The sequence below is a fragment of the Mustela putorius genome, unplaced genomic scaffold (genome assembly GCF_011764305.1).
Source record: "Mustela putorius furo isolate JIRA1106 unplaced genomic scaffold, ASM1176430v1.1 tig00000129_pilon_pilon_pilon, whole genome shotgun sequence".
Classification (NCBI taxonomy): Eukaryota; Metazoa; Chordata; class Mammalia; order Carnivora; family Mustelidae; genus Mustela; species Mustela putorius.
In genome coordinates, this window is record NW_025421290.1 from 41,752,633 (window position 1) to 41,770,562 (window position 17,930).

At 39.2% G+C, this 17,930-nt stretch overlaps 1 protein-coding gene across 8 annotated transcripts in view; it reads right to left on the reverse strand.

Annotated features, from left to right (window-relative positions):
• Window positions 1-6,678: 6,678 nt before the first annotated feature.
• PCNX1 (pecanex 1) overlaps window positions 6,679-17,930 on the reverse strand; it is a 156,649-nt gene continuing 145,397 nt past the window's right edge. For 7 of the 8 annotated variants that reach the window (XM_004754809.3, XM_004754804.3, XM_013057454.2 and 4 more), the window contains 6 exons: window positions 14,204-14,434; window positions 13,030-13,304; window positions 11,391-11,596; window positions 8,219-8,661; window positions 7,659-7,799; window positions 6,679-7,461 (listed from right to left, as the gene is read on the reverse strand). In XM_004754809.3, coding sequence (XP_004754866.1) covers window positions 7,321-7,461; window positions 7,659-7,799; window positions 8,219-8,661; window positions 11,391-11,596; window positions 13,030-13,304; window positions 14,204-14,434 — 1,437 coding nt within the window. In that variant the 3' untranslated portion in view covers window positions 6,679-7,320. Of the gene's footprint in view, window positions 7,499-7,658; window positions 7,800-8,218; window positions 8,662-11,390; window positions 11,597-13,029; window positions 13,305-14,203; window positions 14,435-17,930 lie in introns of all 8 variants that reach the window. The other variant, XM_013057453.2, reaches the window with a different exon arrangement.

Consider the following 17,930-nt stretch of genomic DNA (forward strand, 5'->3'; position numbering starts at 1 on the left):
ATACAGAGCTGAAGTAACAAACAAATCAATCCTAAAAGCCCAATCTACCCTTAATTTTGTAGTGAGCCAACTGCCTACATTCAGCAACTTTGAAATGGGTTTTCTCTTTCTTGCAACTATAAGCATCCCAAATAAACTAGCAGTTTGAAACTATTTAGATGAATACTGTTTCATATTGCAATTGTACAAAAGGAGTCACTCCCCAATTAATAAGCTAGATACACCTGCATTTTGTCTGAAGGCACACCTTCCATTTGCACTACACTGGATTGGTAGAAAATCAAGAAGTCGTGGGTGTTGTGGGAGAGCAAACCCATTACCATTGTGAATACTGGGGTGCCTAGGTGGCTCAGTGGGTTAAAGCCTCTGTCTTTAGCTCAGGTCATGATCCCAGGGTCCTGGCATGGAGCCCCCATCAGGCTCCCTGCAGCCAGCCTGCTTCCCCATCTCTCTCTCTTCCTGCCTCGCTGCCTACTTGCGATTTCTGTCAAATAAATAAATAAAATCTTTAAAAAAAAAAAGAGTATTATGAATACAGAGGCTCTACTTAGTTATCTGCTTAAATTCAACATTGTCCTGGGATGTTGATTTTATCTGATAAAGACAGGTCAAGAACATATGCTTTAGAATTGGAGACCTGGAGTATTCCTATTCCTGTAAGGGCCAATTATTATGTATTCACACAAGCTTCCGGGGAGAAAAAGGGAGCCCTGGAGCAAAGGATGACTCTTCCCTTTAGCACAGTTTACCGCACGTTGAAACTGAGTAGTTTCTGGAATGGCTACCAGACCAGAAGGAGTCATCTCCAGGCACTTGCTGTTACTGTGTATTTAAGAAGTTACAAAGCAATCTAGGGATCCTCATACACCAAATTACATTTTCCCAAGTATAAAGTTCAGTTATGCTTAATTTCCTTTAATAAGCACCTAAGACGGGGGGAATAAAACCAGTATTTCGCACACCACGTGCAGGTGAATACCCAAGAAACCACCATTTGGTCACGACCTTACTTTACCGGGTCCTCTTCACCTTCCGCACGGGAACACACATCTAACCTGGTGAGACCCAGTGGCTACCAGGTCAGCAGAACTTCTGGAACCTTTAGGAGGAAAAATCCCAAGTAAACTAACCACGCTTTAAGAACGATAGAGAGATTTTATGGGACTCAAATTTCATGTCAACCCCCCTTTGAATCTCTGGCTCTAAATTCACGTACCGAGAATTTCTTTGAGGACGTGTTTCCTTTAACCGGTAGGTAGTTCCTGTCACTGGAAAAAATAAGACTAAATGCCACTACATCTCCAGTTGTGCCCTGTGATCCTGGGCGGGGGGTCGTGGGAGACAGCACACTGTCTGGGGCTGTGACACAGATGGCGCATCCCGTGCAGCCTGGCAGTTCTGGTCGTTACCGATAGTTAGAATGACTCACTAAAGGCTTCCTGAGTGGTTTGAGTACATCTATTCCTGCTGAGTCCGCTTGTACTTTCTCTAGGTATTACACTCATCAACAGTGAGCTCGTGCTTGTCTCAGGTTAGCGTCTCCCTGATTTTGATGACTATAATCCAAATGTTCACCTCTTTTTCTATGCTGTAACTTAGTGTACCATAGTGAACTTTTATTATCCCGTATGTCCCATCTAATACTCTATCATTAATATGACACATCAGATAAATTCAAGAGCTAAACTAAAACCTTTCTACCAAGTATGAAAAGTTATCCTTTTAATATGAAATATGGGTATTTGTTTTAAGCTGAATCACATCTTTATAGGCTTCTGATTAAAAAGATTATTTCAGGACCAAGTACATGTTTCAAAATATACTATGCAGAGCTTAATATGGTATACCTGAATTTTTCTTAATTTGACAAAAATGGACAGAAGGCAAAATGAAAAAAAATTTATTTCCGCAGTGTTTTATCCACTGTCAATACTGTATTTTTGATGCAATATATTTGCAAAGAAAAAAAAAACAATCTCAGCTTTTATTTTCCATTTTAAACAACTACAATATTTACAAGCTATTTAGAATAACAAACACTCAGACGCACACACACTCACAGACCCACGCAAGTACATGTATTCTTATCTCTGGTTTATACTGAATGCTGGTAAAGGCAATGAACGCTTTCAGAGCCCATGATCAGAAAAGGGAAACCCATTTTCCTTCCTCACACAGATCTTCCCGAACCACTGTGAATCTTCTTCCTTCCATTTCCTCATGCAGAGCTCATTGTATAGGCTTAATCAGTTTTTACAATTTATTTTTACTTAAACTATAAGCTTTAAAAAGCATAAGCAGACATGATTTCCCCCACATTTCTGTTATTTTGGTTGTAGAATCAAGCTTCACATATTAAGAAATCTTGTTTAACCACAGTCACACTAAACCCAGGAGTCATCTGGAGCAGCCATCTCATTTTCTACCTGCTACTCTGTTTGGAATCCAGGGCACCACGTCACCTGTGAGAGCAACACCTGAGCATCCAACCCTCCCACCATCTTACACGACTGTTGTTCCTTCTAGCGTGGCCCCACTGAGTCATAAATTGTCAGGTGCAGAGCTGAGGCATAAGAAAAAGTTCTGACCCTATATAATAGGTATAAGTCTTAGGACAGAGTTGTCATGAAACCTCGCGATGACCATTGGCTCTCGTTCCCCCAAAGAATGTTGCTTTGCTTCCATAAAATGGCAGATATTAAAGTCTAGCTCGCAAACAGAACTTATCTACTCTACTTCAGAAAGAACATGTGGCCAATAGGCAGTAAGGAGAAATTCTTATCATACAAACTTCTTGACAGAGGACTCTGCTGAGGTGATTCAAAGCAGCAAATATATTTGTTTCAAGCAAAATTAATGCTCCACTCACATACCTACCAGATCTATTTGTATAATAATTAATTCCTTTCCAGTCACAGTTCTTACCTAAACATTTCACAAGTTAAAAATGAGAAGTCCTAGGTGTATACCAACCAGATTTTTTCAATAGAGAAATGAAGAAGTGAGAGGCTGGTTTTTAAATACTTAGTTAAAAACCCCTACAGATGACCAATGTGATATTAAAACTTATGCTGCACAAATACATGGTCCTATCTGATTTTCCTCTTTCTCTAGATCAGTAACACTCAATTTCCACATGAGACTGAAACCAAAAGTTCATAGGCCATTTACAGGTTCCAAGTACCATTTTAGCCTTGACTGACATTCTTTTTCCACTCATTTTAGAATTACAAGAAAAGCCTCTGGAATAAAAATTGATTTTGTATACCTTATCTGAACAATTCATCATATCAAAGGAAAATGGACTGGGTCTGTGTCCAGGTAAAGTACGTTTGCGTGATGATATTACACTACAGAAAAGAATAAGAATGAAGCCTGAGGGCTTAAACAAAAGGGTGGGGGATTGTCTATATTAATGGAAGATAAACAAAAAGTACTTCATCTGGCCAGCAGTTTGTGTTTAATAGCTAGTAAACCATTCAAAGACTTCTCAAGCAAAATTACTAAGGTGTCTTTTTCTCAAGTCATTTATTTAGGAGGAAAGATTTTTGAAAGTTAACTAAAAGAAGAAGATGATTTTAGACCCTGGGCAAATCCTAAGTTGAAAGACCTTGTTCTGGATGAGGGACTCAATGCCGCAATCTGCCAAATGAAGAGTTTCTAAGCACAGGCAGAAGGACGCTGCTCGGAAGCAAAGTGGAATTTATTAAGGCTAAGCTACCCTTGCTTAGATCAGACGCTTTTTTTTTTTTTAAATATATTGTTGGAAGATAGAAAAATAAAGCAACTCAGGAAGAAAGACACATCTTCCTAATGAGCTTAGTCTCTACATAAAAACTTGCTATTTTCATTGCCTGACATTTGGTACACAAGAGTAATTTTCCACACCTTACTTAGGATAGAAACATTGACTATCTCTGTTTCAAGGATTAGTAGAAGTATCTCAGATATACTTGAAATATTTTTAAAACTACTTCAAATCTAATGGAAGCTCATCTTCCTATAATAGAAACTCAAAGAATGCAGAACACTGATGAAGTCTGTTCATTAATTTCCTGAAAGGTAATTAATTTCCTCTTACCTTAAAAATATACAGCCTCACCACCTACTCTCCCAAGCCCCTTAGATATCTATCAACAGCTTATATGAATCTAGACTCTTGGAAAATTAAGAATACTTTAGAAAAAAGTGAACATTTAAAGTTTTATGAAGTATTTAAAATGGTGCAAAAAAGAGGGCTCACACCAAAGTTATATGCTGGAAGATTAACTAAAAGCTTAATTTTGAGTTATAAAGTGATTTTTGCCACTGAATGAGAAGAAATAAGGGGGAAAAGCTAACAATTTATAATCCACTCCAGGACTCTCTCTCAAAAGAAGGAAAAAAACAAAATCAAACAAGAAAAAGACGAGAGAGATACCAATGAAACTCTGTTTAAGAGAAATGCGTAAAAAGCTAGTATTTTAATTCCATATTTTTATTTTCCAATTATGGAACTCTGGAAGTTTTGGCAATTGTGAACTAAAAACACTAGTGTATGTATACTCGAGTCTTCCACACTAAATGAAGAAAGTTAATCGCGGAATCTTGACAAACAGCTCACTGTTCTCCAAGGTGGGGTGGGAGAGAGAATAAGACAGTACGATCAATTACTTAATGGAAGCATGTATATATGTATGTAATCACTCAGGTCCAATTATTGTTAAGAACCTTTCCTTCAATGATCACTGCTTCCTCTGACATAATTATTAGAAAAGTATTTTGACTTTCAAAAGACTATCAGTTTTAGACTTAAAAAAATAAGAACAGGGCTCCTGTTAGGGGTTCCTAATTGATAAATTCACTGAAGGGCTATCTCTGATAATAAAATTCGACTTGCTTTGAGATGGAAGTCCATAGGTGCTACCCCAAATCAAGATGCAATATATATGTTTTGTATAAAATCTGGTCTTGCATTTTTAGAGTATGCAATGTGTTTAAAAATTGGGGGTACGAGGTTAGGAATACAAATAATTCTAACTCTTCTGACTGAATCACCTGAAGCTTAGATTTTCTTTCCCCCGTGTAGGAAAATGAATTATCTTCTACTTAAGACTGAAAGGGCTCCACTTATCTTCCCATTTAGGTAATGGCCACGAAAAGATCATATTCATTTCAGAAAGAGAACAAGCAGCGGGAATCATAACTCCTTTGAGAATATCTTAAATAAACATAGACAGTTAGACAGATCATATATAGTCAGTTTCAGAAGAAAAAATATAACAGCCTGAACCTTAATGACGTGCTGCAGATTTGCCAAAATAAGGCAAATACGGAATACAGAATATCATGACAGTTATCAGGAAAATACATTTTAATTGGTCAATTTAGCAAAGGTACCCTTTGTGCAAAGGTTCAGGAAATCACTCAACAAATGTTTTTAAACAGTAAATTTGGCGAAGTGTGAAGTATGGAAACATCAGCACGAGGCACACTGGGTTCTGAATTACCACAAAAATTTTTAATTAGAAAAGGGCCTTACAGATGAAAATGCAGTCGGGTGGTGTATTCTTATAGCTACTGATTTCCTCAGTTTTCCTCCCTTCTACTGAAGTGTTGGGCTGCACCTCAGGAGCAACAGCGGGGAGCGAGCGAGGAGGGAGACAGCTCCCCTCTCCTGTCACCTCCTCAAAAGACACTTGAAGCCTGTGCCGTCCGATGCGGGAGCTGCCAGGCACATGTGGCCAGTGTGTACTGGAAATCTGGCTAGTGCCATGTGCTGAACAAGGAAAACTTCGGGTGCACTAGATCCGCTAAACTGTATGATTAAAATCAATTCCACCTGCTTCTTTTCACCTCCTACTCACAGCAGGGTAGAAAGATGGCTGCTCCTAAATGCTCAGACGAGACACAGAGTCGTCTTTGGAGTTTCACCCGAAAGGGGAAAGTTTTTTGGAGGCTCTAAAAAATGCCAAAAGTTGGAAATTAAATCTAAACTTCAGTTTCTACCCAGCCCGATTGTAAATCTGAATTATAGATTTCCCTGAATACACAGATTTAAAAAAAAAAAAAAAAAACCAATAAAATTTATGAGACAACATCTTAAGTCAATTTCACAGTTATAAATATCTCAAATTACACCTATATACTATAAATTACAGGAAATAAAATTCAAGTAATAGAAAAAGAAGACAGGAGCAAAATAAAAGGCAAGGTTATTTAGAGAGGGATATAACAATCAGAACTGCACCATTTGGAGAATTTCGCTTGAAAAAATTTTACTTGATTAACTGAACTGCATATGAGTCCCTTCAAGAGCTAATACCTCTTAAAAGAAAAGCGATCAATTCTTTCTTTAAATTCCTGGATGTTCATCTTCGTCTTTGAAAAACAAAAATATTTTCTTCCCAGAACCCGGCAGAGCTTGCCCCAGTGCAGAGAAGCTGAGGGCCTGGGGCACACGCAGTGCTGGGGCTCATCTGACATGTGGACACAGGAGCTGGCAGTAGTGTTCACAGGACCGATGCGCTGTTATCGCTGGGGAATGCCAAAGGCGAAGCTAAGTGTGTCTTCCGATCTAGTGCGCATTTTAAAGGAAACACCCAGTGGACTGGCATGAAGTACAGACTCTAACAGAAAAGGAGCAGCACAGTTCCTGCTATGTATGTTTTAGGGAAAGGGAAGGGCTTAATCCCAAAGGCAATTTAAATAATGGTATTTTATTTTTATATATAAATAAACGTTCTGAGAAATCTCAGACTTTAGTGCATTGTTGTAAAAAATTAGTGCAGTTTTCTCATTAAAGTTTTTAGCGCTCAAGGAGTAAGATAAATCTATGTCTGTTCATAGTCTCTTTCGCTGTACATTAAACGTTCAGACGGCTAAATGTCAAACTGAAGGTTTCTACACTGGTCTGTTCTTAAAAATCAAGGTAAATGGATTTCATGTTCTGTGACAAAACATGGCAATTATTTTTGGCAAAGAAATTAGAAAAATATGAGATCATAGTTTAGAAATGAAGAGTTTGTTGATGTAAAGCATAGGCAATACATAGGAAAAAACTTTCTTTAAGGATGTATTTTTAACAGAACTTTATCCTTCATGCAGAATGTTTTCTCGGCAGCTAACTTAAAAAAATATTTCAGCTTTATTTGGGGATGGAGACAGTGACAGGAGTCGGGGCGAAGGACGAAGGCGAGGCGCAGAACCAAGCCCGCTCTCCGTCCCCGTCTCTCCCGTCCCGGAGCCACGGGATACCTGCAGCCATCTTCCACGCTCTCCTCTCTTCTTCCAACGGCTTGGAACGGAGAGGGCAAAGAACCGTAGTTATCCGACACTGGCTCACACTTCAGCCCCAAGTTCTAGTACCCCAGTTTCTATCACAGTCACGTATTTATCATCAATCTGGACCAGCAGTACTGTCTTGTCGATGTGGGATCTAGTACCTGGGTCTCTGCTGCAAGGCACCCATCGGTGAATCACCTATTGATTCAGAACACAGTCAGTGAGGGGCGGAGACCTGGAAAACAGTCACAAAATTCACTCACACTTACGGGTAGTAATTCTGTTTAGTGAAAAGGTACATTTAAAATAACATAAGCATAAATTAGCTAAACACATGCCAACAAGTCAGGCTACAAAAAAGTGAGAGGCTGGGTCAGCTTCACGAGAGAACTTACATGGCCTTCCATGCCCTCCTGAGGACTCCAGTCTTTCCAGCTGTTTCTCCCAGCTTTTAACCGAATACCCTCATCAGGCCACTGCAGCTCCTTCCTTTTGGACAGGTTGATCCCATCCAGAATTTGACTGGGATCTACAATCTATATTGCAAATAAATATGGGTCATTTCCAGTTCAATTTTTTCTCGATGATGACAAATTCTATAAATCTCGAACAAAATTTCTTTCATAGACTCCCCGTGTCTCCACTGCCTATAACTGAACAAACAAACAGTCTGAAGGGCCTCCTCCTGAATTCCCTGTAGCCTACTGGCTGACCGTACCACAATGGCCACATGATGGCAGCTGAGTAGGGACAAAAGTCACCACTGAAATGCTACTTGATTTTGGTTCTTATGCGGGCAGAAACTTTTTCTCAACATTCAAACGTGTCCTAGTCTTCAGACTAATTATTACGAAGGTGTGTTCTCACCAGAATGCTTCATTCAACAAATGAGAAAAAAAAAAACCAAAAAACAAATGAGTGACACGAACAGCACAAGAACCACGGGCTTACTCACTTGGACTCTGTAAATCACTTCCCCCCTTTTGGCGTGTGAATTATTGGCAGGACTTAAGGTGTTGCCTGGCTGGGCGTCAGTGGCACTGCTCTGACCTCCCTCTGTCCCAAGAAAGCCCACGAGAGTGTGATGTTTGCAGGCCGGGATGCTCTGGCTGGAGCTGCTGGACGAAGGCAGGCCGTGCTGCACACAGGCCATGCCGCTCTGACCGGAAGGTTCCATCTGGTTCACCATGGAGAGGCGGGACTGGATGGAGGACGGTAAGTTTCGAAGCGATATCTGACTCGTGGAAGAGCGCCGACAAGGCACAAATCCCGTGGCGGACATCCGGAGGGACGAGTGCCGGCTGCTGTAGCAGTAAGAGGACTGGCTGGCCACTGAGGCGCGAGCGGGGGACTGTCTGACCAGGCTTGACTGCACGGAGTGGGAGCTGTGGCTAGTGCCTAGGGAAGGACAAACAACAAGCTCATTCTAAGTGTGATGATTCAAACACAGGGTTGTTTATTTTTCCTTATAGTTTCCAAGAGTTTCCCCCCAATTACTTGGTCAATTCACTGAATTTAAATTATACCTAAAATTTCTTTTAAAAAAGTTTATATTTCTACCCAAAACTTTTTAAAAAAGATTTATTTGAGAGAAAACAAGAGAGTGCACAAGCGAGCGCAAGCACAAGTTAAGAGAGGGACAGAGGTGGAGGGAGAGAAAGAATCTCCACCAGACTCCTAGCGGGATGTGGAGCCCAACGCAGGGCTTGATCTGACCTTGAGATCATGACCTGAGCCAAAACCAAGAGTTGGAAGCTTAACAAACTGTGCCACCCAGGCGCCCCATACCTAAAACTTTTAATGTTGTCAAAAAGAAATAAATATCTGAGAACTGTTATCTTGTGTGCTTTTGAATTACTAATTTTAATTTGCTAATGCTTTTTAAAATTAAAATTCTGGGACAAAAACAAGACACACATGATTTCTGCAAATATCAGGATTTAACACTGAGGTGAATCCTAAAATATCTTCCACAGATATACTTCAGAAAAATAAGAATACCTCTTTAATATTTCAGAAATGAAACATCTCATGGAAATGCGACCATAGAAATATTTATTAAGGAGGTAGTATGTGGTAGGATCTATAACTACTACTTCTCAAAGTAGAGAATTAATGTCCTTTCAATCCATCCCAATGACAAACTACACAGTCTGTAGAGAGATTGTGATTCCACACTGTAACTTTCATATCCATTAGGGGGTTACTACTAAATAAGAATTATCAGTGATATGGAATGGCAGGTCCTTCTGTGTCCTTTTTCAAATGGCTTGATATGATTCCTCTGGTCTGTCTTTTCCCTGACTTATAACAGTAATATGAAGATTGGGAAATAATTAACTATATTGAAAAAATTGCTCCATGTACTTTCTATCTGAAAATAGAGCTGATCAAAATAAAAGCATTTAAGAAAGCACAATCAAAGTCCTAGCTTTTCACTCAGAAGTTACAAAAGAACATAAAAAATGTTGGTAATACACCTATTTAGAGTCTTAATTCCAATGCTATCGGATTTTTTTTGTTTAAACAATGAATGTCTTAAGACTTCTCATTCATGTGAAGCAGTGGGGAAGACAGCACCGGATCAACCAACTAGCCGGATGAAAGCAGAGTAAATCTGATTCCTACCGCATACCAGGTGGATTATAGATCTTGTGGTAAAGGTAAATTAGTAAAAACAAAACAAAGAAACCTGTCATGCCTTGGGACAGGAATAATTTTCCTAAGTTAGGATACAAAAAGTACTAATCATAAAGGGAAAGATCAGTAAACTGCTCTACACGAAAACTAAAAAGACTTTTGTCAAGAGAAGAGGAACCACCCTTCTTAGGAAGAGAATGGAAAGCCCAGGGATAGAATGGGAAGAGATATTTGTGGTACAGAAAACTGACAAAGAACTCAAACACAGAATATACAAATAAGAAAAGGATAATCATGGAACTAGAGGATAGAGGATATTATGCTAAGCAAAATAAGTCAGCCAGAGAAAGACAAATATCCTATTATTTCACTCATGTGGAATTCAAAAAACAACAGATGAACAGGGGAAGGGAAGTTAAAATAAGGTTAGTCCAGAGAGGGAGGCAAACCATAACAGACTCTGAGCGTTGATGGAGAGAGGTGGGGGGGGGGGTGGGCTCAGTGGGCGCTGGGCATTACGGAGGGCACTTATGGGGATGAGCACTGGGTGTTTTATGTGGGTCATGAACCACGGGACCCTGCTCCTGACCAGCGCTGCACTGTATGTTAACTTGAAATTAAATTTGAAAAAGAGAAAGATAACCAAAGAGAGTAATAGGCAAGAGACTTAATAGGTACCTCAAAAAGGGAAACCGGTGATAAACTCATGTAAATTAAAACAATGAATTAAAGATCACCCCTTCCTCCAAGCAAGTAGGGAGCAGAGATGAGAAATGATAATACTCGAAAGCTGGTGAAAATTTACAGGATGGGCATTCTGATGTATGACTGGGAGAGTACCAATTGGTAAAAAAACAAAACAAAAACAAACAAAAACTTGCTGGAAAGATTTTTGGTATTATGTGTCATAAATATTAAATATTCTCATAAACATTGACTTAATGATTGTATTTTAAAAGTCTCTAGCCCAGGAAAATAGCGATTACAAAAAGTTTATTATAACATTCAGAAGAAACCAAACCATTGTCCAGTGAAACAGAAGTTAAATAGATGATACTAAATATTATTAACCTTTAAAAAATATGATATTCCAAATACATATATTTAATTACTATAAATAGGATAATGTCCAACCAGAAATCAAGCAAAATACTCTATTTACATATTTCCAAGTAGGTAATACAGAATTCCTTTTTCTTTTTGAGAGAGAGAGAGAGAGAGAGAAAGTGAGCACACGCCCGTAAGGGAGGGGTTGAGGAGGGACAGAGGGAGAAGGAGAGAGAGAACCCCAAGCAGGCTTCATGCCCAGTGCAGAGCCCATGGGTCTCAGGGCTTGATCCCACCACCCTGAGATCATGACCTGAGCTGAAATCAAGAGGCTGATGCCTAACTGACTGAGCCACCCAGGCACTCTGGTAACACATCATTCTCTTTATACACGCACACTAAGAGGCTAACTTAGATACATAATTTTGTTTTCACATTACCTAGTGCTGGAGGATAAGATGTGACCGGTGGATGGAGTCCGGCTCCTGACCCTTGCCCTGGATTTCCAGTGCTTCCCTGGGACACACTGCTGTGGGGGTCACTGGCGCTCACTGCATTGTTGCTAGTGCAGGACAGTCCGCCTCCAGTGTCAGAATCTTCAATATTGCCCCCGCTGTTACAGCCGGCTCCACAGCCTTTCCTTAACCTAGGAACAAACACCAGAGGAAGCAGCATTATCCCATGATCACTTCAGGCGAGGTGTTTTATTCTACTTCGAGCTATTCTGAATGTTTAATGCTACTAATGTGCAATCAATATTAGAAACAACAAAAAAAGGCATTTACATTTTCAAAGAATGGCCTAAGAACTATCCTCTCCTTCTTCTCGCCACTTCAATTCTCCCCAATCTACCTTCACTTTAATATAGTGTATAATCTTTCCCAATCTTTTCATCTTTCCTTAGCCGTAATGAACTGCACATAACAAAACTGTATCATTAAGGTGGAAATAGGACTCTTGCCAGCGTCTGCTCAGTGCCTCTGACGTGTATACCCCCTGAAAACCCCTCATTTCTGCTGTAGCAAACTTGGGAGAAAGCTGCTGCAATCATTTTTCCTGGTTTTTGTGTTTTTTGTTTGTTTGTTTGTTTTTTTAATGTAGGGTGACCAACTATCCTGGGTTGCCCACAACTGTCTCAGTTTTGCATTGAAAGTCCTGCTTCCCAGGACACTTCTTAGTCCTGCGGAAACCAGGACAGCTAGGAACCTTAATCTCTATTACCATTTCTCTTGAGGGAAGAGAGAAATCAATCTCTTTAAGGCAATTCCAGCAAAACAGATAATTTTTTAAAAGAAATTTTGAATACCACTCTGCTTTATGTTCTTCCTTCTGTTTGGATAGAGACTGATATTAAAATGTGAGACTTTTTTTTTTTTTTTTTAGTATGCCTAGAGGAAAATGCCTTCTTGAGAGTTTGCCACCCTAATCCCACATTCTGTTTTTCCTAAGTTCCGTTATTTAAGGATCTAAACAAAAGCCAGTAAGAAATTGAAAAAATACTCTGTGATATTTCTTCACCATCCACCAAACTATGATGTTCCTATACTGAACACCATAATTTACAAGACAAAAGGCAGAGAAAAAATTCGTGTGCATACTTGAAGACACTACAGATTGGAGATCAGAGCGATGACTGATTGTTAAAATGGCAACAGTGTTACATACCGAGGAGTTTGAGCAAGTACAGCATGCTCGCCCTTCTGCACCCTGGACTAAAACAGAAGGTGAGCAACTTCAAGTGTCTTAGGTTCTTCTCTAACTTGCTGTTTGTTGACCCACACATCCTACTAGTGTCATTAATGTTGCAATACAGAGTCAAAAAAGTTAAAGAAAAGAGAACTATTCAAGATTCTACCAAATGCTGGATCAGTGCAATCAGAGTTGGACATGAGACTTATCTAGTGAGAGTCTGAAGATAAAAATTGCTCAGATCGACTTTCTGAAGTTCCTGATAAAATAGGTTTATATTGCGCTATGGCATCTGTATTTTTCTGTAAGCTTTCTAGGTGATACTTAAGTGAATTGCCTCGATGAAGGACAGAGCAAACCACCACTGAAATATGCAACCCCACAGCTCACCTGTGCCAGGTTGACACTATGAAGTTTCTGATATTTCCCAAACTGATAGGTCCCCCAAGGATTTCTTTAAGCTGTTCATGGCTGTCAGAGTAAGAAGTCGTCAGGGGTGAGACAAAGATTGGGTAGCCAATAGGTTGGTCACAAGATGAGTTTATCATGTTTCTCAGAGCTTGTTTGGCATTCTGGATGCTACCTCTCTCTGGGTTACGGTTACGTAGAAAAACAAGCTCTTGCTGTTGTCCTGCCCAAAGACCTCGGACGCATTCTTTATTAACCTGAAAACCAGAACACACGGGAATTAGGTTAAGGGGCCAAGAATGAAATTCACATAAACAGAAGAGTATAAATCAGAGGGATACAAAAGACACATGAAAGCCAACTGTAAAAAGCAGGAAACAAATACAAGTTGGTCACGATTGAATAGAAGTTCATCAATTTTCCATTGTCACATGCAGAACTCTTTTCCCTGGTCTGGTAAAAATACCAAGTTTTCCAAATTAACAATGCACTGGGTTTTGTAACTGAGATAACAGATATATTTGACAGAAAACAGAAATAACAAATATTCAGAGTTAAAAGGATGTTTGTGACCTTGCAGGCTGATTAGATGAAGTAGATAAAAAGTGAATCATCATAACCTATTAAAATAAAATTTCAGAAATTATGTCTCCTGAAGCCATGAGATGTTTAAAAAAGCAACAAACAAAGGGAGGTAGATGGGCAATGGGGAAATTGGGGGATGGGCATTAAGGAAGCCACATGATGAAATGAGCACTGGGTGTTCTATGCAACTGATGAATCACTAAATTCTACTTCTGAAACTAATTTTTAAAAAAAGACAAGCAAAAACCAAAAAAAGTACAAGCTATGGTATTGTTTTGAAACCTGGAAATCAGATTAGCAATATGGTGTTGATGTTTTAAGAAGAGACAGTGCCCGGAGTGTATATATAACAGATAAAAGACTGCCAAAATGGAAATAAGCAAAAATTTTAAGACTTTATGGCACATGAAAAAATTTCAGAGGACAGAATAGATTGCAAAATAAATCAAATTAAGCGCTCACAATCAATGCTAATGTAGTATGGTCATTTTTCTTCTATAAAAAGTTTCAATCCCTTTCTAAACTTGAGGTAAGGTTATGTAACTTTTTTTTTTCAGACACAAAAACTAACCTTAATGACCCTGAAGCTCAGGTAGCGTCTATTGAGCATGATGATCTTGTATTCATTGGTGCCGTCATCCATGACATGCCGCAGAGCAAGAAGGGAGGGAGAGTTGGCGAGGACTGCACTCCGCCATGCAGGGTCCCCTTCATGGGCTATTACGAGGTTCTTTTCATGAGACACAATGGCTTCGTAGAGCACAGTAGGGTCGTCATACTCATCTGGAGAAGTGAAATGATCCTAAACAGAGAAATAAAAAATATATACTTTACAGGAAAAGAAGGACTTCCAGATAAATGATAAAAGCTTCTGCAGTTACTAAATGAAAATTCTGAAAAACTGGTTTAATATGAATATTTCATATCCACACATATTATCATTGTCGGAGACAGAGTGTCTTAAATTTGAGCAGGTTAGGAATTAGCTCTTTACTTTTGTAAATACTTCAACCCAACCCTATCTTCTAAGTTTTAAATAAACAAGTATTTTTCCAATTTTTATATATTTTCTTTGTTTTTCTCGTTCAAGTGGGGTTTTACATGTCTACATTCATACATATTTTTTTCTCATAAAGGACTATCTCACTGGTATCAGTTAAGGAAGGCTAAACAATATAAAAGTCCCCTAAGTTGTGTTCCTTTTTAATGAGGCATTTTTCACACACAGCCACATCTCTAGAATGATCCCAATAAATATGCATTTTATCTCTTCTAGTTAAGATAAGGAGATTAAGGGCCCCAGTCCTAAAGAAGCTAGTCAAGTCTTCCCTGAGAAATCTCCTGGTCTAGGTAACCACCACTCCTGCATTCCACAGCTGTTATTTAATACCTCTCCTGTGTGGGATTCTGTGGCAGACAGCACGGATGAAAAAGGACTATGTGGAATGTATCCCCCTTCAGAAACCTGCAAGTTAACAGGGGATGCAGGACATATACCCAAATAACCTTAAGACAAACTCAAAGTTCTGAAATGAAGAGTATATAATTGTAGCAATTCATAGTTGGGAGGTTGATAAATTTTTACACCCAAGTAAAGTCACTCATTTCCACTCAAGCCAAGTGACCAGTCTGTGTATGGTATCTGAGGGGAGATGGGTAAGTACAAGAAGGCAAGCTCCCCAACGATGCACCTCCACATCGGGGGGCTGGCCTATACGAGAATAGAAAAAGTATTCACTTATGTATGTGAATAATGCTTCAGAATGTAAAAAATTCAGGCAACACCCCCAACCCACCCCAGCAACTCTTAACAACCTTGCCAAGCAGATTAAGTATGTAATAACCGGCTTTGCAAATATCAAATCTGAAGCTCAAAGAATCTTCGCTGCTTCCTAGGTTTAGAAAGTTAGTAAATGATTAAGCCAGGACTTAAACCCATCTTCAAAGAGAATTTACCATTCTGATTTTAAAAAGTGTGTGATTACAAACGTTAAATGAAAAATCTGTAAGCCCAGCTGATGTGATTAGGGAAAGTTACACAGTGCAGGTGGTTTTGAACTGAATCTACAAGAATGAAGACAATTTCCGTGGACGGAGATGGGCACTGTGCCGGAAAGGGAGAGAGCTCCAGGCAAGACATCCTACAGGAGAAGCACAGATGAGTGAAGAGCACAAAGGTGATTATAGCCTAAAGTCTCTCTGGGGAACTGAGTTTCTGTGACGTTGCCAGGCAGCGCTGTGCTAGACACTGGAGAAAGGCCAGTGAGTGAGACAGATACAAGCACTGTTCTCAAGGAACTTAGGGTCTAGTTAGAAAATACTGAAAACAAAACAAAACAAAACTACAAAACTAGCTTTTAGGCAGGTTGTGGAGCATCTCCCTTATACCTTACCCAGATTTCTGCTGTTGGGCTGGTGCACTTCCCTCTGTTACTCCCTCCTCTTAGAACTGCCTTCAACTGATGGGGCTGCCTCGGCAGGAAATGCCAGGGGAGGGTTATTCCCCCACCTGGTTGTGAAGGGGGCGAAGGTCCTTCATATAACTGCTGGTGACACGGACACTCCAGAACCCCCTCTAAATCCAGGAGAAGCCAGAATTCAGCTGAAACAGCTTCGCTTAGCTCCTTCCCTCTTCCTTACAAATTCACCTGAGGACACTTGCAGTCTCTGGCCCAGGGATCCTGGGCTCTGACTCTGCTTCTAAAGTGTGTGGCCTAAGCTAGCGCTTATGACACCTCTGGACATCAGACACCAGCCCTCCCGACCTTCCTTTGAAATACCGAGCTCGCCTTCAGCAGAGAGCTAGATATCGTATGACGGGCTCTCCTTTAGCAAACAGTTCCTTTTAGGGAAGGAATTCTATCTTTGTATAGTAGTCTTCGTACAATTTTTTTGGGGGGAAAAAAAAGTGCAGACATAGGCAATAGTTACAGTCTTAATAAAATGGACAAAGTTGGAAATTATTAGACATGCCAAAATGGAGTATGATAAATCTTGCTCAATTATTTCTTTTCACTGGGCTTAAGATGGTTGGATGAGTTGTTTTAGAGGTGAAGTATTTGAAACAAGTAGAATGCTCATGAATAGGGAAATGGCTGAATAACTGCAGTTAAGAATTATATTCTGGAAAACTATAGATTAGATTTCTACATTAAAAATGTAGAAAGCATCCAAGTTATATTAAATATGGGGGAGGAGCACGTTACAGATCACTTTATGTAGCACAAAGGAAAATATCTGTATATATAGATGGAAATGTCTATGAACTCAGGAAAATCAAAAAAGATATGCATCAAATTATTGGCAGTGACTGCTTCCTGGAAGGGCCATACAATGGTACAGGGTGATGGGAATACTTATTCTTGGGGCACGCTCACTTTTTAACGTTTTTCATTATTTTTCAAATACAAAGAGAAAATGTTTCCAGTTTGGGGAAAAGTTTTCAAAGTCATTTTAAAAATATATCTGAAAAGTTAAAAGCCAAAGCACAGTATATATTTGTGAAAAACGAAACGCATTCATTTTACATTCACGGGCAACCAACCCTCGTGCTAAGCAACGAAGATATAAATATCAGTAAAAAATGATTCCTGTCCTCAACCATACATTGTAATATTTTTTCATGTATCACTTATAAGCCAAAATGGACTTTGATTAGTTTTAGTTCCAACAACCATGTAATCATCAAAGAGACTAATGAAAAAGGTAGAACAAATAAGGATGTAAAGTGTTTTATGTTTTACAAAATGATTAAATAGAGGATAAGAACAGGAGAACATGTGAAAAAGGCAATTTGCTTAATTTCTCTGAGTTGAGTCTTCACCTGCCAAACTGGGATGAAAATCATTTTCTCTGGTATTATGTATATGCTAGCACTAATGTGCTGTACAACACTACAATTATTAAATATCACACAGATTATGACCATTTTTATTTATAAAGTAAAAACATAATACAGTCAATTGGAGAATTAAAAAATTTTTTTAAATGGTAAAGGAAAAAACAAAAATTAAAAACACCTACAAAGTGTGCTAAACACACATTATCAAGGACTGTCTGAGAGGCAAGAGTTAAGAGAAATTTTGTATTTCTAGCTTTCTGGGAACAAATCATTTTCTTTACATACAAAAAATTACACCATTTTACGTGTGCAGTTAGATGCATTTTGACAAATACGCACACCAACGTAATCCCCGCCACAATCTAGATCTAAAACTTTTCCATCACCCCAAAACATTCCTTCCTGTCTTTTGGCATTCAATCTCCACATCCTACGGAATCACTAATCTGCTTTCTGT